Genomic DNA, 25,488 nt, shown 5'->3' on the forward strand with positions numbered 1-25,488 from the left:
TTCATTGTTGACTAGCCTTCTGTTAACATGTTTATGGTACTGCATAGCTATGGGTATTTAATTCTACCCTAAAGAAAAAAAAAATGAAGTTTAGAAGTAAACTATTTGGCAGAGATTTGTTTTTAAAGTCTACTTGATCATCTAAATGCATTCATTCTAAAAAATTTCTTGAACCAGTTGAATAAAAATTTTTGTTGCCACCACAGTTTAGTGTCTGGAGTCTTACTGGAAAAACAGTTTCTTTTTTTTTTAATGTGACAAAGATGCTGGAAAGTTACCTTTAAAAAGTGAGTCTCAAGAAGTTGCACTTCATATGCACAAGAGAAGTTAGTCAAAACTCACAATGAATTTCTACATATAATGGTAACTGTTTGGCTAGAATGAAAAAGTTTGTTAAATGTTAAGTATTAAAGCTTTTTAGGGAAGAATGGCCAACTAAATGAAATGAGATTTTTAAGGTTAAGTCAGAGCTTAAATGCTGTCCTTAGGAAAAAGATGTTGAGTACTTAGTAATTCAGAAGATGTATGTGATAATTAGAATAATTTTTTGTTGTTGAATACTAGGAGAGAAACTCTTAACTGTGTATTTAAGTTCTGTACTTAGCTGTTGTACGATCTGTAATCTATTTTTAAATGTGCCCGAGTATTCCACATTCGTGGTAAGAAGGAAAAAACTACAGATTGATTTATCAATAATACCGCCACTTATTTTTAATGTTGTATTTCATCTTATGGAAATGCCACATTTGATTCAACTGTCTTCTGAATTTGAAAATAAAATATTTAGGTTACTTCCAAGTGCTAGGAACATCCTCACAGCTAAATTAAAATCTTAGCATTGGAATTACCAGGTCAAAGACTATGCATGCTTTTAAGACTTGTGAAATAGATTTGCCAAATTGTCCTTCAGAAAATTCATCGCCTTCGACAGTGTGAACTGGTGCCGTGCCATGCTCTTCTTTTCTGCCAGTTTGAGAAGTGAAAAATTATAGCATCGCTTTTAACATGGAAATCAGTCTATACCTAGGCCAAAGTATTGATATTTCCAATTTATCTACCCAAGAAAAACATGATTCAAAGTAATTCCTGAACCAATACTGCTGTAATATGTAACGCTCTCAGAGAACAACAAGAACAAGTACAAAAACTGGAGAAAAACAGTTAAAGAACATGAACAGGCAATTTCCAGAAATGCAAATGGCCAGTGCAAAAAGACACTGGACTTTTATAAGTAAGTCCAGATTTAACCAGTGAGTTTCTGTTGGATTGGCAACGGTGAATATCACTACAATGGTTTATGTCCCCTTCAATCAGAGAGTAAGTGGTGGAAAAGTGGCAAGTGGAGAAGTGCCTGAAAGGCACATCTCACCTGTAGTTTGGTTTGGTTTTGAGGTGGAACAGCAACTGTCGTGTTAATGTTTCTCAGGTCAGTTTGCTGCTGAGGTCTTTTACAGGTATTTTTTAGAACAAAGAATCATGTACTCACTGGAGACACACAAGTTAAAAACTATTAATTATGTTCTTGATCCAGGGAATATAGTTAATGACTTTTGTGTAGACCCCATACTGATCTGCTTCCCCACAATGGATGGAACCCCAGGACACTATTCCTCCCACAAACCATTTCTGTGTCTCATTATGTAGAAACACTAATGCCCCCCCACTGTCGCCTTTACAGCTGTCCTTGCCCCCACTTTCTAAACCAGCACAAAGCATGTTGTCAGTTACCCTTCCCCCCGGATAGGACTTCTTTGCATATGCCGCAGTACAGTTTTGATGGTCAACAACTGGTATGTCAACAAACATTAGATTTCTGGCAAGAAAACCCCTTTGGGTTAATCCCCATCCAGATGCAGTTCCAATATCATTGGTTCTCATGAAGCATTCAGCTTCTTTTCTTGGCAAACAAATAGGCATGATGTTTCTATTTAATACAACTTTGTTCTTCAATTTAATCAATGCTATGTCATTATCGTAACCAGCATTATGAGTGTAACGTTCATGTATAAAAATGGCCTCGGCCCAGGCTTGTGTATAATGAGGTGACAGTCTCTTCAGGGCACCCATTCTAATGTCTAGGGAGGAGGTGTCTCCTCTTTGCTCATATACAGCATGAGCAGCTGTTAGGATCCAGTTGTCATATAGAAGTGCACCTGCTGCTACAGTTTTACCTAATAACAGGGCTTGCCAAGGAAAATCGCCAAGCTTTGCATTTTGTCCTCCATATATACGACCTTCTGTGGTACGGGTGGATATTCCACAAACTGGGGGAAAAAAGATGTATAGAGCCTTTATAGAAACCCGATGGTGTTTTTTCTCCAATTATTACCACTCTGGAGTTGTGTATATGTAATGTCAACCAAAAATTGCATCACATAATTTGGTGGGTGTCCACCTATACAGGCAAGTGAGACTGCTTAAAACACTGTTCAAAGACCTGATAAAACCATTTGGTATTTTTTAGCTCTGCAGAAAATGAGGTGAGTGAAAATTAACTTTTAGAAACTGATTTGTTTTGGTAAAATAATTTGGCCTCGCAATTGGGAAAATATTTAATAGGGCGAACAGGAATTGTCTGAGCTGACGTGCGTAGGAAGTGAAAAATAACCTTTTCATTGCTTCTGTTTTCCTACTTGTAAAATGGGGTATTTACCATGTAGTTCTGGGAAAGCAGAAACTAAGGTCACTATCATAGGATTTGCAGAATTACTTTCACCTTTGTACATTAAAATGTTTTTTAAAAATTAGAATGTTGCAGTTGTAGCCAGGAACCTTCAGGTTCAGAAATTATTTTGGGTCTAGTTGTTTCTTCCAAACACTAAACTTTATTATGTATTGCTAACTAAATATGCTCATAAATGTAGCAAATATGTTTCCTGTTGTGGCAGAATACTCTTATTAAAGCTTACAAACATTGTTGTCAGCTAAGATGCAGGTTTTTAAAAAAGACTAATTTAAGCCAAATAGCACAGGGGTGATGAGTATATTATTACCTTTCTGATTTTTTTTTTAAGCACTCAACTATATCTTCAGAGCAGATTCTGGTAAAACTTTTTTTTAAGTACTGTTAAAAGGCAAATTGCATTAATGTTTAAAAACTAGATGTCATTGAAAACAATTGCTTAGGGAAATAATGAGGTTATTAGCTTTGGGTTTTAATAGCATTTTTAAAGAGAAGAAATCATGTTTATAAATGTATAAATGGTTCAAGATAATTTTAAAAATCATTTAATTTTTTATGCTTGCCTAGTTGTAAGGTCAAAAATAATCAAATGACTGATACAGTCAGCACCAACAACCTCTCCATATGGAAGGGGTAATGAGAACATACTATTTGGAAATAATAAGCTGGTCTAAGAGCCAAGTGCTGAAGTTACATTTCTGCCTACACAGCTGAAGCACTACTTACTGTCTGCTACCCAGTTCTACTTTCCATCAGTTATGAATCTCGTGTATAAATGTATCCATTACCAGGCTCACAGACGGGGGGTGATTTTTCTCCTTTGGAGCTCGTCCAGAATCCATCAGCCTCACACACATATTTACCTGCAAATCATTGAAAGAGCAAAAATGTTTAACTGCATGTGCAAAGGTGGTTGTCATTTGCTTGAATACCCCCTCGAAAATGCAGATTCCTGAGCATCAGTGGGAAACAGGCGTCTGAATAACCATTTTACATGATTTCATAAATAGGAGGTCTCTGCATTACCATGTATGCTTGCAAAGTGGAAACCTTTTAGATGTGTAACTTGAATATGTATCAAGATCTTAAGTGCTTAATGATAAGGTTTTGACTTGTTAAATTAAACCATTTGGAATATATTGTGTGTTTGTAGTAGTCATTTACTAGATAAGATCTGTTTTCAGATTCTTGCAAATTGACATTAAAGTCACTTCAGCTATAATATTTCACTTCGCAGGTGGAAGAAGTGCCTTTTAATCTTTTGTCTAGCCTTAGCCAGAAATGTTGGCTAAGTCTATTCTCAGATCATGAGGGCTTAGGTTCCAAATATCACCCACCCCCAACTTTGAACAATTTGCTTACCATCATCTGTTCTCATTGTGTAGAACTCATTACAGCGATATTTAACCACAGCTTTGTATATGGTCACCTCGGCACCCGTTATATAGTCCACTTGGCCACTGGGTAGGTCATCAGGAGGGCCACAGTCAACAACTAATGAACACGGGAGAGGGAAAGTCAGTTTGTACTTTGAATCCTAACATTAAAACGATGTGGAGACTGATAGTGGTTGTGCTGTGTGTTGTTATAACTTGAAGTCATATTCAAGATGGACATCATTTCATCTCTGAAAATGGAGAGAATCGCCTTAGTGTGATTTGAAAGCAGCACTCTCATCTCTGTTCCTAACTAAATGGCTAGGTTGAAGTGAAGGCCCTAGGCAAGGAGTTGTATGATGCCTTCCCTAAAGGAAGGGAATTTGAAACTACTTGGACTTCTTAGCACTCACGAGAGAAAACAGCACAGGCTGCATATGCCTATGCAGTCTGGTTTGATGTTAAATGGTACAATCTGGTTAGCCTAAAAGATAGAACAAAGAAGACCGAAGAACTTGTTCTTATGATCCTTTCCCTAAGTTGACCTTTTTAGAAGACCTGGAAGTCATAATACCTTGAGTTTGGGTTAGAATTCACAACTGTTGGGACATTACTAATGTGACATAACCAATTTGTGAGACAAAGTGATACCAGTCTAAAAGTCATAGTTTTGTACACAGACATCTAAAAATTGTTGATGTACTTCTGTGGATTTTAAAAGGTAAATCGTTTTTAGCAACTTAATAGCAGTGTGTCTGGCTTTGTGTCAAGAGCGTTGTCTACGTTGCCTTAATTCTCCACAGATGAGATGCCCGTAACTACCCAGTGAAAAGTGGCAGAATCAGGGCTCTAACCCATACCTTAGTCCAACAGTCCTTCGGTGCCAGCTCTTTACTGGTTTTTAAACTAAAAGAATTGGTAGTAAAGAATTGGTAGTCTCACGGGAATATAAATTTTGAAATAAAAATACTCCCCTAGGAATTTCGTAGAAACCCTTGCAAAAAAATATGTGAAAGTAGGGACTTCCCTGCTGGTGCAGTGGTTAGGAGTCCACCTGCCAATGCAGGGGACGCGGGTTCGAGCCCTGGTCCGGGAGGATCCCACATGCCACGGAGCAAGTAGGCCCGTGTGGCACAACTACTGGGCCTGCGCTCTGGAGAACGCGAGCCACAACTACTGAGGCCTGCACGCCTGGAGCCTGTGCTTTGCAACGGGAGAGGCCACTGCAGTGAGGGGACAGCGTGCCGTGGCGGAGAGTAGCCCCCGCTCAGTGCAACTAGAGGAAGCCTGTGCACAACAACGAAGACCCAATGCAGCCAAAAACTAAATAAATTTATTTTTAAAAAATATGTGAAAGTATACGTACAGAGGTGTTAACTATGGCAGCGTATGTAATAGTAAACTGGAAACAATAGAAATCACATGAAACAAAAAGCATAGGTCCTCTGATGGAATACTATGCAGTCATTAAAAAGAAGGAGCAGCTCTATGAGTGCTTGGATTGTTGTGGAACGATAACCCAACAATGTTGGGGGGAAGAGTACATTGCAGTCAGATTTAGTTCAAAAGTAAGTGAGATATGTTAGTATAAATAGTATAGGAAATAAAGAGTAAGAAGGAATGGATCCCAGTGTCTTACAGGTAGTTTGAGGATTTGGGCAAGAGAGGCTTTCACTGTATATTTTTGTGAATTTATATGGTTTTTCCATTTAACACGTATCATAATTTTAAAAATATTAAAAATAAGGTACGTGATTCTTAGTTCACAAAATGGTAGTGAACACCATTATCCCAGTTTGATGCGTATATGCCCCTACAAACAGTAGCCTGTACATGTTTACATGTGTGATATATGTAATTGGAGGGCTATGCACCAAAATAACGAGAGTGACTATACTCTGATACGGCGGGATTATGAGTATTATAGTGTTTGTAATTTTCTCTATTTCCCATCTTTTATGAGTATTTTATACTTAGAAAAATATTTTTAAATACCATACTTTTCTGAAGCAAATACTTTTTCTAGTAGCTTGGTCCTGTTTTAACCTCTTAAAAGTGCTCTGAGAGACTGAGGATGAGAAGCAAATTTGGAATTCAGGCCCTGATAAATCATTCTTTAAAAATACCAGAAGCAGCAGTAGTAGCAGAAGCAGCTACAGGCGTTGTGGTCACACATACGTACTGCTGCACTCCGGCATCGGTTGGTCCCAAGATCCATCTGTCTGACAGACTGCAACAAATGATTTCAGGGGCCAATAACCCTAAAGAGGAATTGAGAAAATATTAACTTCCTTGTTTATATCAGGAAACCACTCCCCAAAGCTCTGCTCCCACGATAGTTCTTCTTCGAGTGTTTCAAGAGATGCTCCCAAGGGGGTGATGCACCCACATGACTGGACACGCAGCCCAACTGCCTTGATACATGTGTGTACTTGTTGGTGATGTCACCTATGTGTGTGTATCAGTTTTAAAGATGTTGACCTCTGCAGCAGTTTATATTTTCTGCTTTCCACTTAATCCAAGAATACGTCAGATTTCTCACAAGTTCCTGCTGGTGTTCCACCATTTCTTTATGTAAAGTGCCAAAGGGTGACAGTCAAAAGTTTGGGGAAGATCAGCCTGATCAGACGTGGATGTGTCTGGATTTTTCTAGCCTGCGGCTATTAACTGGAGGAAAGTTATTTAAAATATCAGTATTTCCAGAAGCTTCGCATGTGTGTCCTCAATCACTTTCCATTGCTAATATTTAGCGGGACATTTTTGACTTATTTAAATATTTTTCTAAAATCAGACTTTAAAATGAAAGCAGGTGGCTTTGACTGAAGCTTTATGCTTCGAAGGAGAGCAGGATGACTTCTTTTTTCCTCAGAAACTGAACAGGCTTGGGTCCAAGTTGCTGTGGAAAGAGCCCGCCGAGAAGTTTACAAGCTGAGCAAAGTGTCTCACTTTTTTGAGGGTCGGGGGCGGTTGTCCCTCCACAGGACTGGTTGCATAACCAGCTATCTTTTCAGTGTTATTGCTTTTTACCACTGGGATTCAGTGACATTTTGAAGAACATAAAGAGGGCATGTGAATCTCTAACCTGTGCCCCTAAAGAAACACACTAAGCATTTTTTGAAATTATCCTCCTTCTCCCTTAACAGTGGTCACTGTTTATAACTTTGCAGAATATACTGTTTCCAAGGGCCATTTAATTTTTTTGTGGGCCCAGGAGTTGTTTCATGTAAAGGTCATTTGACCAGGAGGAGCTTGATTTAATGCAAGGTGATAACACAGAGCACATGACAAACATTTCAGCTGCTTTACCAAGAGCTGCTGTAATGTGTGTGAACAGAGAAAAGGTGTTCATTTTAATCGCCAGCTTTCAAAAAAAAAAAAGAAAAAGAAAAAGCTTTTTTAAAAAGCAGAGTTATGGGTTTCCCTGGTGGCGCAGTGGTTGAGAATCTGCCTGCCAGTGCAGGGGACACGGGTTCGAGCCCTGGTCCGGGAAGATCCCACATGCCGCGGAGCAACTGGGCCCGTGGGCCACAGCTACTGAGCCTGTGCTCCAGGGCCCACGAGCCATAACTACTGAATCCCGCGCACCTGGTGCCCGTGCTGTACAGCAAGAGAAGCCACCGAAACAACAAAGAGTAGCGCCCCCCTCGCCGCAACTAGAGAAAACCCATGCACAGCAACAAAGACCCAACGCAGCCAAAAATAATAAATTTAAAAAAAATTTTAAAAAGCGGAGTTCCTAAGAATAGAAAATTCTCTGTAGCCGTTTCTCTTAGCAAATGTATCATTTCTTTGAATTTTATTGTTTAATCATAGGCAAAGTAAACCACCATGCTGACAACAGCTGTTTCCCCATTTTCCTTTCACATATTTGCTGATATAAATATGTATTCATTCAAAAACCATCATGATTGTGGTGCACTTAAACAGCTTTGTATTAACTTACTTGCAGAAGTTCGTAGCCCGACTCGCAGAAGACAAAGAAGCGGTCTTTCATGATGTATGTGGCCTGCACAGGGGAGATGTGGCCGTTAGGTGGTGCCGTCGGGTCAGGGCAGGGCTGAGCTGCGCAAGGAAACCAGATGTCCGGGGTTTAGCTGGCTCTATAGCAGCAAGTCTGAATTTAGCAATTAGAAGTTCTTGGTTTATAAATGAAACAACGTGTAAAGAGAGCTTGCCACAGTGGGGTGGAGTTCTTAAGATTTAAAACCAAAGGCAAGATTAAACTCTTCGCTGCTTATCGTACAAATTAGGATTTGTCTCCTGGCCTGGGCTTCAGCCAAAGTGATGAAAAGAAAGCCGGGAACGTGGTAAGGGAGCATGGTCACGGCAAAGGGAGCATCTGCTCCACGCCAGGGGCCTCACACACACTGCTGAAAACCGGGGGAGTGTAACTTGGGGGGGAAAGAGCTGGACAGCATGGGTTAAAATCACAGGAAATCCTCAGTTTCCTCATCTGTAAGCTGAGAGTGATAAGAACGTTTGCTCAGCTTCTAAGGCTGTTGCGAGGACCAAATGTGAAGCACAGAGGAAATCGCTTTGCTAATAAGGGCTGGGCAACAGGGGGTTGCAGCCAGCGAACCCTCACAGCAGCCCCTGTGGCTCAGAGAGGCACCGGGGCTCAGGGCCAGACTGGCACTCAGGAAGCCTCATACATCCCTCGTGAGCACGTGCCCACAGGGCTCACGGCTGGCTTCCACTTTGGCCCCCAAACCCTGGCCTGTTGTCACCCCAAGCCTTCAGCCAGTGCCCCATGGCTGCCCATCACCCAAGGCCACCCCTCAGCCCATGCAGGTCCTTTGCCCAGTCCCCTGCTTCCTCCAGCAGCTGACCCCTGTGTCCTGCAGCGACTCTCAGTCCCAGGCAGGCCCCAGAGTCTCCCCTCTTGGAACCAATCTCCAGGGATGTTCCAGGTGGCCCTGTCGGGGCCAGGGCTTCCCGAGGCCACCTCATACCCAGGCCAGGGCCCTGCTGGCATTTCCCTTCACACACACCTCCAGGCTCTGTCCTGGCCCCTTCTCACCCACCAGCCTGGCAAACCTGACTCTTCCCTCTGACTCACTCTGAAACCAGTGCTTCAGTTTTAGAAGTTTTATTACTTCGACCCACAGGAAAACAAAAGGCTTTTAAAATATGAACAAGAAGCAAATGAAATGTTCCCAAAGTGCTGGTCTCTCCCCTACTGACCCGTCTCCCACCCTTTCCCACAGAGCTGGCCCAAAGGTTAATATCTTTCCTAATTCAATCTCATTTTTAAAATTACTCAACACCTCCTCCATGCTCACTCGGTGTCCTCTGCGTTAGCCCACTAATCCCCACCTTTCCAAGGAGCTTTGTCCTTCATTGGATAATTGCGACATTAAGTCTCAGAAAAGTTATGTTAAGAGGTTCAATGTCACATGGCCAGGAAACAGGATGCATTACAGCCGGGACGCCAACCCGGGCAGTCTGACACCCAGCCTGCGCTCTGAGCACGGCTTGGGGCCTTGGGTGTTTTGCTTTGGCGCTTCTCCAGCTCAGCTACTCTGTCTTTCCAAAAACATCCTGAAAGACCTGTTGGCTGAGAGTGGTGAGAGGGACAGACAGGTCCAAAGGTCAGTGCCCGAAGGTGGGGGGCTTGGACTCGTGCCTCAGGAGGTGGCACCACGAACTACCGTCTACGTCTGAGGGTCTGTCACGAGGAAGAGGTGGTGGAGGAGGGTCTGAGAGGCAGAGTGCAGACTCCCTGTCCAAACCCTCCATGTCAGGCGGGAGTCCCCATCTCTGCCTACCCCATCACACCCTCTTACAGCTCACACCAAGAAAGTCGGAGCCTCTGGGCTTTTGCACATACACTTCCCTTGCACTTGGAACACCCTTCCACCTTCCTCCAATACCTACTTGTCCTTTCAATCCAATCTCGTATGTTTCGTGTCCCAGGCCCCTTTTGTTAGCACCCGGCCCCTGCCTGGGCCAGGTCCCTCCTCTGGACTCTCACTGTGTCTGGTGCTCGGCTGTGCTTGTCACAGGGCTGTGGTCATGGTGCTGTGACTAGACTGGACTGACAGCAGAGGTATTACGTATTCCCCACACAGGGCCCAGTGCACATCCATAAGATGGATGGATGGATGGAAGGAGGGAAGGATGGACAGATGGATGTGTGTGAGGGGTGGCATGAACATGACTTGGCATAAGGATTATAGCTGTCCCGCGATGTCTGCGGGGCATTGGTTCCAGGAGCCCCGTGGATACCAAAATCTGCGGTTGCTCAAGTCCCTTATACAAAATGGCAGAGGGAACGCCCTGGCGGTCCAGTGGTTAGGACTCAGCGCTTTCACTGCCGAGGGCATGGGTTCAATCCCTGGTCGGAAAACTAACATCATCCCACAAGCTTCTCGGCCAAAAGAAAAAAAAAGGCAGCGTGTCAGCCATCTGTATCCATGGGCTCTACATCCACCGGTGTGGGAAGCCAACTGTATTTTGAGCTGATTATCTTATGAAACAGCAGACACAGGAGAGACTCTGAAAACAGAGTAGAAAGCACCCTTTTCTAAGGGAAATTTACGTTTACAGAGGAAATCTCCATTTGTAAGAGTGTCTCAGAACTCTGTACCAGGAGTAGGAGGACTCAATCACTAGAAACTCTTAAAGGAAAAGACAGAAATTTTTTTTTTACTAAAATTAAATTTCAAAAGCAATAAAAAGAAGACAGTCTTTAATCTGCATAACGAATCTTACTCTTGCTTACCATGCTTTTCCTGGTCACCTCCTCACAACTGGACTCCCCTGTACCCTTTCTCTCTTTTATCTTTAGCTGAAGATGTTTAAGCCTGAATTCTAAGCCACCTCTGAGACTCATTTTCCCCTGGGTTATCTCCCACGTATGCACGAGATCTACATGTTCATAAACTTGTGTCTTTTTCTCTCGTTAATGTCTCTTGTTCCCAGCCAAGAATTTGGAAGGGCAGAGGGAAAATTATTATTTCCTCCCCTACAGATGGAAGGAAGGATGGTTGGATGGAGGGGTGAATGGAAGAGGGGAGGGTGAGAGGTAGGGAAGGAGAGGAGGATGGCTGTTTGGATGGGTAAATGGGTAGAAGGAGGGATGGTTGGATGGAGGGGTGAGTGGAAGAGGGGAGGGGGAGAGGTAGGGCAGGAGAGGAGGATGGCTGTTTGGATGGGTAGATGGGTAGAAGGAGGGATGGTTGGATGGAGGGGTGGGTGGGTGGGTGGATGAATGGGGGGGCGACACTTCTCATAGGGGACCCCTGCCTCGCAGACGACCCCACTCAAACCTGGCCTGTCTTCTGATGGAGTTCAGGACACACTACCTCAAAATGCGGCACCTTGGCATGTTGACGATTTTAAGCTGGGAGTTTGAGAAAATGGCAGAAGCAGGAAGGTCACTCTGATTCCCCGCCCTTCGCCCTTCTTCCCTGAAGCAGGTCATAAGACCCTCACGTGAGAGGTGTCTGCCCTACACCCAGAGGGAAGCCTTATCACCAAAGACAAAAGGATGCCAAGAACAATCCTAACAGGCCTAAGTTCCCCCACCCCGTTTTCCACCCTTGCTTCATATTCCTCAGCCTATCATACACCTCAGCAAACCTAGCCCAAAAGTGCACAGGTCCAGCTGTCTCTCTGAGTCTTTATTTCCTTACAAAGTCTCCTGTGCCACATAAAATTTACATGACATAAACATGTATGCTTTTTTTTCCTGTTAACCTGTCAGGTTGCTTTTCAGACCCAGCCAGGAACACTAAGAGGGTTAAGGAAAACTTTTCCCTCCCCCACCTTCCCAGGCCCGGCCAGGAAGCGTTCCATCCTGTGTGGCTCCTTGATGTTTCTGGAAGAGCTCCCTGCCAAATCGGAGCCCCACCTGCGCTCACCTGTGCTGTTGTAGTGGATCTTCCAGCCCATGTGGTTCCCCGACTCATCGGTGGCAAAGGTGATGGTCACAGTGTTGCTCTTAGTTTCAATCCTGCGGGGCAACGTCTTCCCACAAAATGGGCCATATTCCTCCTTGTCTGTTTGAATCTGAAAGTGGAGAGGCCCCTGTCATCTCAGGACCTGCCGGGCCAGGGGGAGGCAGCGGCCAGGGGAACCAGACCTTCAGGGAGTCGTAGGGGCACTGGGTCTCAGGGTGCATCTCCACGTCAAAGGACTCCACGAAGTCCAGGGTGACACGGAACCCCTCCTCCAGGCGGATGCTGTAGGTGCAGCTGGAGAGTTTGGGGTACGGCTGAGGGTATCCAGGGCTGCTGAGCACCCCAGACCGGGCGGTGAAGACCTGGCCTGAGCACAGGGCTGGGGAGAGGGGAGAGGACAGGCGGGGTGAGCCAGGCGCAGGCGGCGTGGCTCAGGCCACCTGTCCACTGTCACATGCCAGCCCCAGAGGCATCTCCTGAGACTGAACGCCCCACCCAGTGGCTGAAGGGACAATTTAGGGAGGGGTCTCTCTGGCTTCCAGGATTTAGCTGAAACAAGTGACCCTTGGAAGTACATTCTCCAGGGGCCCCACTCACAACCCCAGGGAGGATGGAGGCCCTAAGCTGAGGCTCCTGGTGTGGGGAACCCTGGGCCAGAGTCACAGTTCCAGGGGTGCGGGGAGTGAGCCATGTCAGGGTCTGCCTGGGGGAAAGGGGCACCAGAAGTGAAGGGGACTTTCCTGTTCACAGGAATTTGGTGTGGGGAGGTGGCAGGAGAGGAGTCTCCCCTGGGCCCCCTCCAGGAACACTCAGGAAGGCCTCCCCTTGCCCACCTTCCCTGGGTCTAGGCTCTGCCCTGGGGGGCAATTGAGGGCAGTTCAAGTCCACACTGATCATAAGTGAGTCTGGTACCCACTTTCCCCAATGAAACAGCTGATTCTGCCTTTGCAAAGAGAATGTCTGTTGGCATCACTCGTAGGAGGGTTCTACCCCCCCATCCCCCAGGTGGCAGAGGTGGGGACACAGGCATTCCAGGAAGTGAGGAGTCCCAGCACTGCCTTTCTTCTTCCACGTGGCTGCTCCCCATGGGACAGAGGGAGTCACCCCCGGATGTGGGGGACCAACCAGACTGCCCATCAGTGAATCGATACCTCCTTGGGCCTCGGGGTCAGACTCCCCCTCCCCAGCACACCCAGGACCTGAGGTATCCTCTGAACAGGAGGTGGACCCCAGGATGCTTTGAGCTCAGTCCTTGGATTCCTGGTGGGGGAGTAGCTAGAGCTCGGTTCCCCTGTGTGAGCCCCCTGCCCCTCTCTGGGCCTCGGTGCCCCATCATCAAAATGAGGGTGAGGACAGAGCAAGCCCCTCTGGCAAAGGAGCCTGTGGCCCCATAGAGGCGGCTCCCACCAACTAGGGCCCGTCGGGCTGAGGTGAGGGTGGGAAGGAAGGGGGTCCAGAGTGCACACTGCTGCCCTCCCCTCACCCTTCCCCCCCAGAGACACGCAGCAGGTGGAGGTGGAGCCGAGTTTATTGTTAGGTCCGTGGGCGGGGTCAATGGGGGCTGCAGGCTGCAGCGGTCTTGCCCGAGCCAGACCGGAGCCGGAGGGCAGGCTAGAGGCTCTGCTCTGGAAGAGAGAACAGAGACGGGGAGAGACACGGGGGAGGGCACTGAGCAGGGGAGCGGGCTCAGCACCAAGGGTGGGGGCTGCTCGCTCCCAGAGCGCCAGCTGGTTTTCTGTCCAGGCCCCCGTCAGGGGCGCAGAGGGGAGTCCGGGCCGTGGAGGCCGAAGGGGTTGGCCTGCTGGGGGCTGAACCGGCAGCTTTGAGCTGAAGTTTCATGGAGGGAAGCTTGTGTGAGGCAGGCCTAGGGCCCCCACTCCTTCATCCTGAAGCCCCCCAAGGAGGATGAGTCCTGATTGGCCAGGTACACAGTGAGGGCCGACCACATGCTCACCAAGTGAATGAGCTGAGGAGGAGTGAGAGTGAGCCAAGGACACGGTGGAGGCAGGTGAGGAGCTGGAGAACGTGGATGGATGAATGCTTAGGTGGGGGGATGGGTGGATGGATGGGTGGGGGGATGAGTGGGGGGATGGGTGGGGGATGGGTGGGGATGGGTGGGGGATGGGTGGATGGGGGTGGGTGGGTGGGTGGATGGGTGGGTGGATGGATGGATGGCTGGGTGGGTAGTGGGTGGGTGGATGGGTGGGGTGGGTGGATGGGTGGGAGGGTGGGTGGGTGGGGGGATGGGTGGGGGGATGGGGATGGGGGGATGGATGGATGGGGGTATGGGTGGGTGGATGGATGGGTGGATGGGTGGGTGGGTGGGTGGATGGATGGATGGGTGGGTGGATGGATGGATGGATGGGTGGGAGGGTGGGTGGGTGGATGGGTGGGAGGGTGGCTGGGTGGGTGGGTGGATGGATGGGTAGATGGATGGATGGGTAGATGGATGGATGGTGAGAGGGGACAGAAGATCTGAAAAGGAGCCGTCACCCAGGAGAAGTGTCTAGTGGACCAAGGCCAGTGGGCCCTCCAGTCGCCTGGGCAGAGCAGCTATGGCCTTGAGAAGCCAGCTGTGTCTTGGGGCAGGGTGGGGGCAGGCTGGGCACAGGGTCCCCCTCCAGCTGCAGCTCACCTGAGCAGGTGTGCTTGTTCCTGTGGAGAACATAGCCCATACGGCAGGAGCAGTAGAAGCCACCCAGGTGATTGTGGCAGTGGTGCTCGCAGGTGGGGGCCTCTCCTGGGGGCACCTGGCACTCGTCGATGTCTGGGGGAGGGGCCGGCAGGCAGTCAGCGGGGAAGGAGAGGGGACATCGCTGAGGCCTAGGCTCGGGTTTAGGGCCCCTCCAGTAACATGGCCTGACCTGAGAGGAGCCTTCTCTTGTCTGCAGGTGTCTCATGCCCAGCTGAGCGCTAGAGGCCCAGGGTCACTGCGACCTCGCTGCAGCACTTGGAGGGAGACCTAAATACCATCTTTTTTAAGCCAATGACGGTTTAATGGTCCTGCTCGTGGTGACTAGGCTAGTGAAAGGAGCGACCGGCACGGGAACCCAGTGGGTGGGCCTCTATATGGGTTTCACCAAATTCTTGCAGCAGTCTCAGGATGAGCACAGAGAGGTTGAGCCACTTGCCCGAGGCCAACAGCAAGTCCCTGCAGGAGCCAGAATCTGAAAGCAAGTGCCAGACTCGAAGCCCAGAGGCAGACGCCGCGCTCAGCCCAGTGGCACCCGTCCCACCTGTGAACGGGCTCACTTGGTCCTTGCATCACGGGGCCCACGAGGACGTCCTGGCTCAGCACCTGGCACTGAATGGGGCTCAGCCTAGAGCAGAGGTCCTGGCTGTTGCTGATATTTGCACTGCGATGATGATGTCAGACCAGGTGGGGACGCCCTCCTGCTGGTCTGGCAGGAGTCCAGCCTCAGGGAGGCGGGCGGAAGGGAGGGCTGGTCTGGCCCAAGACAGTCCCCCCGCACCAACCGGCCTTCTCTCAGCTCACCCTCTGCTGAGTAGAAGGCCTCGAAGCCCGCGAACGGCTTCTCGTTGGAGTAGTCGGAGCGGAAGGTGACGTCGAGGCTGGAGCCCGGCGAGTAGAAGGTGGTGTTGCCGGGCGCCCGCTCCGTGTCCGTGCTCTCTGACCCGCACAGCGTGGCCAGCACCGTGGTCCCGGCGCTCAGCTGTGGGTTTGCGGGTCACGGGGGGAAGGCGAGACCCCGGGCCTGCCAGCCCTCCCGCCCGCGCTCCGATGCCAGCCCCCGCCCCCGGGGGTCCCCGTGCCCCAGCCCGTCCTGCCGGCACCTTGACGAAGTCGTACTCGCAGAGGTAGGAGGGCTCCAGCTGGAAGTGAGTGAAGTAGAGGCGCAGGCGGTAGCCGGGGGGCGCCGTCAGGGTCCAGCGCTGCTCATGGTTGTTGGCATACGTGCCTGGGAAGCCAGGAGATGCCAGGCGCCCGAACACGGGCTTGGGCCACTGCGGGCCCGAGGACGTGGTGGCTGCCGAGCCCCACAGCAGACCCAGGGTGACCAGCAGCCTGAAGACAGCGCAGGGGAGGGGCGGTGAGGCCCAGTCTCACCCCTCACCCACGCTGGGGAGACCCTGGGGGCTTCCACCCACCTCATGGTGCACTCGGCCAGGCCCGGTCTGGAGCCCCGGGGCGCCTCACCTTTGATCTGTTTGTCCAATGCCGGCCCTGCCCCCAGCCGCCCTGCCCCTGGCATTCTGGGAACAGACCCCATGACTCCTGCCTGCCCAGACTTCCGGGCAGGCAGGACAGGATGCTCCAGGAGCCAGGGGGCTGAACCTGGATGACAGCCAGCTCCGGGGACAAATCCTGGCTCTGTCCCTCACCCTGAACCTCTGTGGTTCCCCCGCCGTGTGTGACTTCCGAGGTCACCCAGGGTCTCTGTGACAATGACCTCGGCAGCGATGGCTTCTAGGCGGAGATGGGGGAGGCACACACACACCTACCTTTGCTTCCTGAAACGCTACGATAAGAGAGAAGAGAAAAGTCTTAAAAACACGAGCCCACGACGATGGGGAATGTGGGAAAGGAGGCGGCATCAACATTTAGGAAGCTGGGGAAACAGATGGACAGGTGGAAACAGCTCTCCAGGAAGCAACTCTAAGTTGGCGGTGGAATCAGGAATTGGCGGCACCAGGTCCTTCTGGACGCATGTAAGAATCTTGCCAATCCCTATTTCCCATCCCCCGACCTCAGCAGAAACGTGGAGACTTATCCTTGGAGGGAGTATATGGAGAGTCCCAGGCCCAGCTGAGCATGGGAGGGGCAGACAGAAAACAGGGGCACTAAGCAGACAGACCAGCCTTCCTCTGACTCAACGCCTAGAACCTGGCAGCCACCAGGCTTCTCTCTTTTTCCTGGGAAGTGTTGATGAGTTCAGGAGGAAAGACCTAAAGACACGGACTTAAGGTTCCACACGCAAATGGCTCAGCCGCCTCACCCACAGTGAAAGTCAGCTGACAAGCCCCCATCATGGGCTCAGAGCTTCCAATTAGCTTTTTAGTCCCCAGTCTGACACATGAGCAGAACATTCAAGGGTTACTGAGGAAAACCTCACACGTGAGGGAGAAAGACCAAAAAAATCAACCAACCAACAACAAAACAGTAAGAAGCAGTGAGAAGAAAATGTCCAAAACTAAAATGAAGCAATAATTAATATCTTCAAAGCAAAAAGAGAGGCCAGAACAAGAAGCAAGAATCGTATGCTATTTAACAAGAGCATTCAGAGAACAAAAAACAGCTTGGGGAAATAAAAATATGGCAGAAACAAAAAACTCAACAAGATGTTTGGAAGATAAGATTGAGGAAATCTTCCAGAAAAATAGAGTCAAAAAGAAATGAAAAAGCAGTAAAGTCCTATACAGTATGTCAAAGACTAAATAACAGGAATTCTAGAAAAAGACAACAAAGAAAACAGAGGAGAGGAAATTATAAACAAAATAATGCAAGGAAATTTCCCAGAACTGAAAAGAAGGCGAGTTCACCGATTGAAAATGTCCTCCAAGTGCCCAGAACGACAGATGAAAATAGAACTTTACACCTGATATTTGCAAAACATCAGAGAGAAAAATTATGTTCTACAAACTTTGAGAGACAGAGAGAGAGGGGAGGAGAGCGAAAACAGAGCAGATCACTTACAAAGGATCATGAAAAGAATGATTTTGGAGCTATCGAAATAACACTGGAAACTAGAAGCCAGCATCCGGTGAGTCCCATATTGGGGTATTCACGCCCTCAGGTGTAGTCCCCTCCCACACTGAGTAGGGCTTATGGATAGGGCATGACTGGAATGACAGTGTGTGATGTGTGGCTAGGCATACAAGACATCGCAGCGTCCACCTGGCTCTCTCTCTGATCACTCGCTCTGGGGGAAGCCAGCCACCATGTGTGAGGACACTCAGTGTCCCTGTGGAGAGGTCCACATGGGGAGGAACTGAGCCCTCCTAACATCTGTCAGCATAATCTGCTAGTCATGTGACTGAGTCATCTTGGAAGCTGACCCTCCAGCTCTAGCGACAGCTTTACTGCAACTTCATGAATGACTGTAAACCGAACCAACCAGCTAAGTCACTCCCAAATTCCTGACCCACAGAAAAGACATGTTTATTGTTATTGTTTCAATCTGCTACATTTTGGGCTAATTTTAAACACAGGAATAGATGATAACACTGGAAAACAGCAAATCTCAAAATGTTGAAGGAAGATAATTTCCCACATATTTCTATACTCAACCAAATTCTGTACCCATCAATTAAGCATGAAGATGGAAACAAGAGATTCATGCATGTCAGGTTATTGAAAACTTTCATCCCTTGTCCCCTTTCTCAGAAGGCTCCTCTAGGATATGCTTCACCAAAACGAGGGAGTAAACCAAGAAACAGGAAGATATGGGGTCCAAGAGACAAGAGTCCCGACAGGGTATCCCACTTGGGGTAGTCAGGAGGCTTGGAACAGATTCTTCAGGAGGATGAAAATGATAGGACACCGGTACTGTCCAAAGATCCTCCAAAAAAATTTTTTTCCAGTAATTATTTTTCCTGAATGAAAGTGTTATTATACATTATGGTACAACTCATAATAAAGAAATGCACGGGATGTATATTAGTTTCTTATTACTGAACATTCCAATAAATATAATCATGAATTATAATTATAATGAGGCTACGTAAAATACTTAGAATCTCACAATAAGGAAAAAAAAACAACAACTGATTAGCACATTGACCAGAACCTCAGGAAGTGTTTTGAATCCAAACGTCTTAAGAGCTTTAGCGATTTGGTAAAAGTTTGGGGCTAAATTAGTGATACGTTTATTGAAAATGAAGCGAATGCAAAAACCCTCCAGGAAAAACAAGCTGTGCCAGAGATAAAAAGTTACCGTTTTCTCTGAGTCTCAGCTGAGAACGGCATTTGCCTAACTTGTAACGGTGCAAACACTGATTGCGGAGCCAACCGAGGTTATCGTTGAATGCTTGAGAGTGTGGTGGGGCAGGGAAGCAAAGAGCTAAATCCTCACGTTCCCCAGTGGAAAAGCAACAATTATGACTGAAACTGACAAATCGAGAAGCAGTAATACAAGCATATTGTTCAGAGGCATGAGCAAAATGCTCAGCTGAAAGAGGTAAACGTGGCTGCCTCCAGGGAGAAGAGCAGGTACAGCAGGGCTGCTCTTTCTCTCCTAACAATCCGCATGGGAACTACTTGTACCCTTAAACCGGGGGCGGGCGGGGGGGGGAAGCAGGGCTAATTTTTTTTTTAACTTTATTTTTTTATACAGCAGGTTCTTATTAGTTATCCATTTCATACCTATTAGTGTATATATGTCAATCCCAATCTCCCAACTCATCCCCCCCCCCCAGCCACTTTCCCCCCTTGGTGTACATACGTTTGTTCTCTATACCTGTGGGCAGGGCTGATTTTAAGAGCTGAATTTCAGAACTCTAGATAGGACTGATTTTACTCTCCGTGCCACAGACTGGGCCTGTTCACGGCCCTCTTCCAGATTTCTGGAACTTTGGAGGACTCAGGTCACACCCCCACCGAACGCCTGCTTTTGCTTCTGCTTCTGCTTCTGTGGATCAGTCTGTGTTCAAATCACATCCACCCAGCTGTGGGGTTCAGTCCTCAACGCCCACCCTTTCCAGGTGGGCACATGCACGCAGATGCCACTAAAAGTTGGGGAAGTGGAGGGACTGACACTGCAGACACCTTCTAGTCCAGGTCAGGCATTCTTGCAGCTACTTCTGCAACCTGGGCCCTCTCTTCTTCCTCTGCCCTGAGAAGAAATCCTGATTTCCACCAGCTCAGTGAGAACGACGTGACACGTGCTCCTTAATGAAGCCCTGTAACAGCTGAGGACCACTGCTCTCATTTTACAGACAGGGTGACCGAGTCAGGAGTTGTACGTAGCTCAAGTCACAGAGTTAGTGTGACTCAGGTCCAGTGCCCCCAGCGCTGGGACCGCCCCCCTTCCCTGCCCACCTTCATTCCCTGGGTCATCCTCACGATGGACCTTCCTGGAGCCTGGTCAGTAAGATGAGCCACGGGGAGGAGGGCCACTGAGAGTGGAGGTCCAGGCAGCTGCCCCTGCTGGGAGCCCCAGGGTGCTCCGGCTGAGCTGCAGAGGCCCACGGAGCGGAGTGGCTCCTGGGAGACCAGCTGCCTGGTAAGGCCTCGGGCATGTCACCTCATCTTGTGTGGATTTAACAGTATCTTCCTTCCTGCCTTCCTTGTCAAGCTGGTGACAGGACAGCGCTCCATAGCTGGCCATCACCAGTCCTCCCTTGCCTGGTACTTTCTTGCAGCCCAGCCGAGTCCTGACTCCGCCGGGCCTCCGCGGGAGGGGGAAGACCGGGGGGTTGGAATGGGGAGGTTAGCTTGGGATCAGACTTGCTGACCAGGGATGAACCCCAAAACATGCTCACAGACCAGGGGCTTCGTGAGGGTGGAGCACGGGAAGCCCAGAGGGGGTGGGTGACTGGCCTGAGGCCACTCGAGGAGTTGGTGGCACAGCTGGACCCCTGTTCCCACCCCTATTATGACTGCAGTCTTAGCTCCTGCCGAGTGGGGCCTCCAAGGTGGGTGCCCAGGGTAGGAGCGGGGTTGGGAGTATCCTTGAACCACCGCCAGGGTTCCCACACCCACGCTGGCCCCCAACCTGCCAGCCCCAGTCTCCCAGGTTAACACATTCCCTGACCACGTCCCTGCCGAGGGCAGGTGTGGGGCGGGGGAGGTGATGCCGGCTTTTGCAAGGAGCAGGGGCCAATCCCCCGAGTTAGGAGGGGGCTGGAGGCCCCCTCCCCCAGCCTGCATCCTGTTGTGGTGGCTCCTGTCCCACCACCAGACCCTCAGTCCCCGCAGTCAGCAGGACCGAGGCGCCTGCCGGTTCAGCACCTTGGAGAGGGGACAGTCACATGCCCACAGAGTCCTTGTGTAGCCGCCCACACCTGCTTTCTCAACCTCTCAACACTTGGGGGAAGCTTCTAGGAACTTACCAGAGGGCAGGCTCGCGAGGGGGGCAGGCAGGATCTGAACCCAGGTCTGTAACCTGAGCCGAGTCAAGGCCCCTGACTTGCAGGCCCAGGGAACCGGACCCCAGTCATGCTCCTCAAAGCTGCCTCTGGGGTCACGTCCGCACCCACCCCAGGATGGGACCTGGCCCAGAGTCTTCTGAGGACCCTGCCGGGCAGCCCCAAGACAAAGCAAAGCCCTTGACTTTGACAACCCCCAGCCCGGGCCCCATGGGCCTATCACCACCAGCCTTGTGCAGGGCTTGGTGAAGGAATGCCTAAAGCTTCTCGGGACAGACTTGGGTCCAGTTAGATGACTGCCGCATCCCTGGGCACCACGGGGCTCAAGGGGCCGGTCCACGGTTACACAAGGAGGCAGGCCTGCCTACTCCCACGGCAGACAATCGAAGGCCAGACAGCGGGGCCAGCTCAGGGCCTGGCACACGGGGGAACCCATTAACGGCTGATGCAGCCCCTGCCTGGGCCAGTTTGAAGTCCAGGGACACACAATTCAGCATTTTGTTATAAATACACGTGTTTGGTGAGTGAGGGGCGACAGAAGGTGGGCGGTTGCTGTACACAGCTGGTATAGGCTTGGAGGCTGAACTCCACACACAGGAAGACAGTCTGCCCAGCAGGGCCGGCCGGGCAGCGTTCTGGGGCCTGTAACACTCGGTTGGTGGGCGAGCCAGCGGGGGTCTTGTCCAGGGCTGGTGCGGCCCAGGCGCCCCGGAGGCTCCCTGGCCAAGGTCCTGGGCAGCGTGGGCAGCGGCACGTGGGCTCAGTGCACATCATTCAGAGCCTGGTGGGACACGAGGCCTAGTCAGGAGGGTGCTGGACTGTGAGGGGGTCAAAGGGGCCCTTCAGGGAGCCCTGGGTTTCCCTGCCCCGCAGGTAGCTCACCTTCCGGGCAAACTCGGGCAGGACGAAGGCTGCCTGGTGCACGTCGGAGTTGTAGTATTTCAGCTGCATCTCTTCCACCTGCTTCTGCGTCAGCTGTTGCACGGGCTCCCGGAAGTTGGTGCTCTGGGGACAAGGGGGGGTCTCAGGGGAGCGCTTTCCGTGCCCACCTGCCCCGCTCCCGCCCCCAGGACAGCCCACAGCTCACTGGGTTTTTGCTGCACAGCATGAAGCCGATCTGGCCACTGGGGTAGGTGGGGATGGTGCAGTAGGCGTAGTCCACTACGGGGAAGAGCGACTTGCAGAAGTGCCGCATCTCCTTGATGAGGTCCAGGTGCAGCCACTGGCACTCGCCTGGGGGCCGGTCAGGCAGCATCAGCACCGGGCAGGCGGGGCCCCCCCCGCCACGCTCCCACCCCAGCCAGCCCCTTCCCACGGGGTGGCCCGCTCACCCTGGCAGCAGAGGATGCCGTCCTCTTTGAGGGCGGTCTTCATGAGCTGGTAGTAGGACTCCTTGAACAGACTCTCAGCAGGGCCTGAGGGGAGCAGGGGATAAGGGACAAGGAACGCTCCGGCTGAGACTGCCTGAGCCTGGCTCTGGAGGCGGCAAGGGCCGCTGTCACCTGACCACACAGACCCTCACAGCTGCCCAGGGGCAGAGCTGAGAACTGAAGCCAGGTCTGTGGAGTTCAGAAACCAACTACGAAGAGGGTGCTTTTGAGAGGGGCAGGGATCCAGTACCCCAGCATGAGGGGGCTCCACATTTTAATCCCATTCCTGGGGGGATGCTCATAGGCATCGCATCAGGGGAATCTCCACCCTGAGCCTTGGTTTAAGGCTAGATACCCGCACAGCCTGATGCTGGCCTGTCGAGCAGAGAGGAGGCTGAAGAGGAAACTGGGGCCTCAGTGGCCCAAGCCCAGAGCCCCACTCTCTTCCAGGTCCTCAACCAACTTGTGAACTTTGTGCAGTCGCCCAGTCCCCCTATTCTGCTGAGCCATGTTTGAGTGGGGAGGTGACAACTCAGAAGGGAAAAGAGCTGCACTAATTCTGGGGCCCCCTGTGTCCTCTACTCCGCAACTCAGACGTGGGACACAGAGCGGGAGGCTGGCCTTCCCTCTGGTGCCTGCCAGAGGCCCCAGGCCATCCATTGCTTACCCATGGGGTCTGAGGAGTCAGTGATGATGACGTCGAAGGCGTCCTGGTTCTGTTTCATGAACTCAAAACCGTCACCCACGTGTAGGGTCAGCTTTGAGCTAGAGTAGCCAATGGCCATGCCCGGCAGGAACTTCTTAGAGACTTGAATGACATCCTGGGGAGGAGACAGGAGGGAACAGGTTGGGCCACGGGGGTTGGGGGCCCTGGAGGCAGACAGAGTTGAGTGGGACCCCCTCTCAGAGCCCGGTCACCTTGGACGAGCCACTCCCTTTGTGGAACCCCAGTTTCCACATCTGTAAAACAGAGAGCAGTCTGGTACCTCCCCATAACTTCTCGGAGGGCTAGCTCCCGCCTGCAGCTCGGCCCACACCTCCACCACCCCTACTCCCTCTCCCCAGACACAGCCACTGCAGCTGAGTGGCTATCTTGCTATTTCAGAGGGTTAGAATTCCAGCCTCCACCGGGAGAGCCTTTCCCTGTCTCCACGTGGCCAGCTGCTTCTCATTCAGACCTCAGCATCAACCCACACCCTAGGGACCCACCTCACATTCCTTTATCAGATAACCCTTTGATACCGCCTCCTAACTAGAATATCAGCTCCAAGGAGGCAGGGACTGAACCCGGAACCTAGATGCTCACTGAAGCACACTGCTGTAAAGGGCAGATGCGCTAGTGGTTGGAGTCCCCTGGGACTTCTATGACGCATCAGCTCTTAGGCTTACTAAGAACTAGCATCAGTGGCACACCTACTCTGTGCCAGGTGCTTTACTATCTGCTTTTCCTACTGAATCCTCCAATGTGTTCTTGAGACCAAGAAACAAGGCCGAGAAAGGTTAAGCCACTTGCCCAAGGGTAAACAGCCAATTCAGGGAGCACTGGGACTTGAATCCAAACCCCGCCCGGCTCTGCGCACTCACCTCGTCAATCTCGCACTGGACCACCGACTCCACGGAGGAATGCTTGACCACCTCCCGCAGGACACCCCCATCCCCGCCCCCGATGATCAGCACCTGCCAGGGGAAGAGTCAGCCAGGAGCGGGGCCCTGGGCACCAGCCCCACCAAACAGGCTCCAGCAGGACTCAGTGGCTGGCCTCCCTGCCCCCCAAACTGCACTGAGCAGACAGAACCACCTGGAACAATTTCTCCGCTCCTCTGTTCCACAAGCCTCATTACTTCACTTTCTACTCCTAGAAAAGCTCTCCTGCCCTAGGAACCTGGCACGATGTGTCCCCCATTCCTGGAAACTCCCTCCAGCACGGCTCCTTCTCAAGCTCCAGGCCTCAGCAGGCTGTCAGCCCCCAGTCCTTGTAAAATGGGTGGCTCTCCCCATGAGCCCCCTCGTCCTTGCTAGCACTTTCTCTGACAGCTGTTTGGGAAGCACCTGAGCTGAGCACTGAGCGCAGCTGGGGCCCCCAGCACTGTTCTGTGGGACCTATCACTGGCCTCAGGGCTGGATGTGGGTGGGATGGGAGTACCTTGCGTGGGTTGGGGTGGCTGTAGAGAGGCAGGTTGGCGATCATCTCCTGGTAGGAGAACTCGTCCCTCTCTGTGCACTGGATGACACCGTCCAACACCAGCACGTTACCGTAGCTCTTACTGCGGGTGGGAGTGACAGTCAGGAATCTGGGTTCCCCGGGAAAGGGGCAACGTGCCCCGACTCGCCCTGGGTGAGAAGAATCTCCCCCAACCTGCAGAGGGGCTCCAGGGGTGAGTCCTAAGGGGTGACACGTGGCGAGGATCGGCGGGCAGGCCCGCTAGGTGGAGGCTGGACTCGGGGTCCCGGCTCTGACGTGTCCGGGACTGACACGTGGAGCTCGGCGCGTCGGGTCGGCGCAGACTCCGGCTCCCTCCCCGCCGAAGAGGACCGCCCGCAACGCCGGCCCCCCAGCCCAGCGAGACGGGATGCAGGGTGGGGAGGGGACTGAGGGAAGAGACGGGCCTAGTTACGAGAACTTCTGACAGTTCTGCAGGGACAGGAGCGGGCAGAGACGGCCGGGGGCATCCGGAGGTAAAGGGCGCAAGATAGGGGTCCGGCAGGAAGAGAGGCGGGCTGGGCCGAGACCGGGGCAGGAGTCCCGGCGGGCTGCGTGGGGTTGGGCAGCTGGCAGCCGGCGGTCTGGGCTGAGAGCCGTCGCCGGGGCTCCGGGGAGCGGGGCCGGGCGGGCGGGGGTACCTGCGAAAGACGAGGATATCCTGGTACTGCGAGCGTCGATGGTGTAGCAGCTGCTCCACCTGCAGAGACAGGGCCTGGCCGGGCCACAGGCTGCACGTCTCGCGGAACCAGCCCTCACGGATGGCAGCGGGGCCGGAGGCAGCGGGGCCGTCAAGGCCGGGCTCCATGGCGGCGGGCGGGCGGGCGGCGCGGGGCGCGGGCCCGGGACTGCAGGCCGCGCGGAGCCGCAGCACAACGGGACCAACTCCTCCCCGCCGCCCGCGCCG

The 25,488-nt window shown here is 51.3% G+C and overlaps 2 protein-coding genes across 13 annotated transcripts; both read right to left on the reverse strand.

Moving 5' to 3' along the window:
- Positions 1-669: 669 nt before the first annotated feature.
- Positions 670-19,199, reverse strand: MASP2 (MBL associated serine protease 2). Of its 11 annotated transcripts, XM_060014118.2 has the most exons (12): positions 16,074-19,185; positions 15,759-15,990; positions 15,460-15,637; positions 14,599-14,730; positions 12,146-12,342; positions 11,925-12,072; positions 8,003-8,121; positions 6,242-6,320; positions 4,046-4,177; positions 3,472-3,546; positions 2,172-2,264; positions 687-963 (listed from the first exon to the last, which is right to left on the reverse strand). In XM_060014118.2, exons 1-12 carry the CDS (start codon positions 16,193-16,195, stop codon positions 872-874), a joined length of 1,599 nt encoding a protein of 532 aa, XP_059870101.1. In that variant the 5' UTR covers positions 16,196-19,185; the 3' UTR covers positions 687-871. The 11 variants fall into 11 exon arrangements, with proteins under 11 accessions (XP_059870109.1, XP_059870092.1, XP_059870083.1 ...); XM_060014081.2 differs by having other exon boundaries at positions 680-2,264; positions 6,186-6,320; positions 8,003-8,065; positions 16,074-19,197; XM_060014070.1 differs by having other exon boundaries at positions 682-2,264; positions 16,074-19,193.
- A 2,234-nt stretch (positions 19,200-21,433) lies between these two features.
- Positions 21,434-25,488, reverse strand: SRM (spermidine synthase). 2 transcript variants are annotated; one of them, XM_060014214.1, is made up of 8 exons: positions 25,223-25,488; positions 24,525-24,645; positions 23,966-24,058; positions 23,049-23,202; positions 22,343-22,426; positions 22,099-22,244; positions 21,894-22,016; positions 21,485-21,792 (listed from the first exon to the last, which is right to left on the reverse strand). In XM_060014214.1, the coding sequence occupies exons 1-8, from the start codon at positions 25,387-25,389 to the stop codon at positions 21,772-21,774; spliced, it is 909 nt and encodes a 302-aa protein (XP_059870197.1). In that variant the 5' UTR covers positions 25,390-25,488; the 3' UTR covers positions 21,485-21,771. The 2 variants fall into 2 exon arrangements, with proteins under 2 accessions (XP_059870205.1, XP_059870197.1); XM_060014222.1 differs by lacking the exon at positions 23,966-24,058 and having other exon boundaries at positions 21,434-21,792.

This window comes from Delphinus delphis, chromosome 1, assembly GCF_949987515.2.
Source record: "Delphinus delphis chromosome 1, mDelDel1.2, whole genome shotgun sequence".
Lineage (NCBI taxonomy): Eukaryota > Metazoa > Chordata > Mammalia > Artiodactyla > Delphinidae > Delphinus > Delphinus delphis.

Coding starts and splice junctions, on each gene's coding strand:
- SRM (XM_060014214.1), bottom strand. CDS start 25,389: ATGGAGCCCGGCCTTGACGGCCCCGCTGCCTCCGGCCCCGCTGCCATC. Junction 22,017..22,098: donor TGCTGTGCAGCAAAAACCCA/GTGAGCTGTGGG, acceptor CCTTGTCCCCAG/AGCACCAACTTCCGGGAGCC. Junction 21,793..21,893: donor TGCCCGAGTTTGCCCGGAAG/GTGAGCTACCTG, acceptor GTGTCCCACCAG/GCTCTGAATGATGTGCACTG.
- MASP2 (XM_060014081.2), bottom strand. CDS start 16,195: ATGGGGTCTGTTCCCAGAATGCCAGGGGCAGGGCGGCTGGGGGCAGGG. Junction 15,991..16,073: donor CTGGCCGAGTGCACCATGAG/GTGGGTGGAAGC, acceptor CGCTGTCTTCAG/GCTGCTGGTCACCCTGGGTC. Junction 14,731..15,459: donor GGCCTTCTACTCAGCAGAGG/GTGAGCTGAGAG, acceptor CCCCTCCCCCAG/ACATCGACGAGTGCCAGGTG.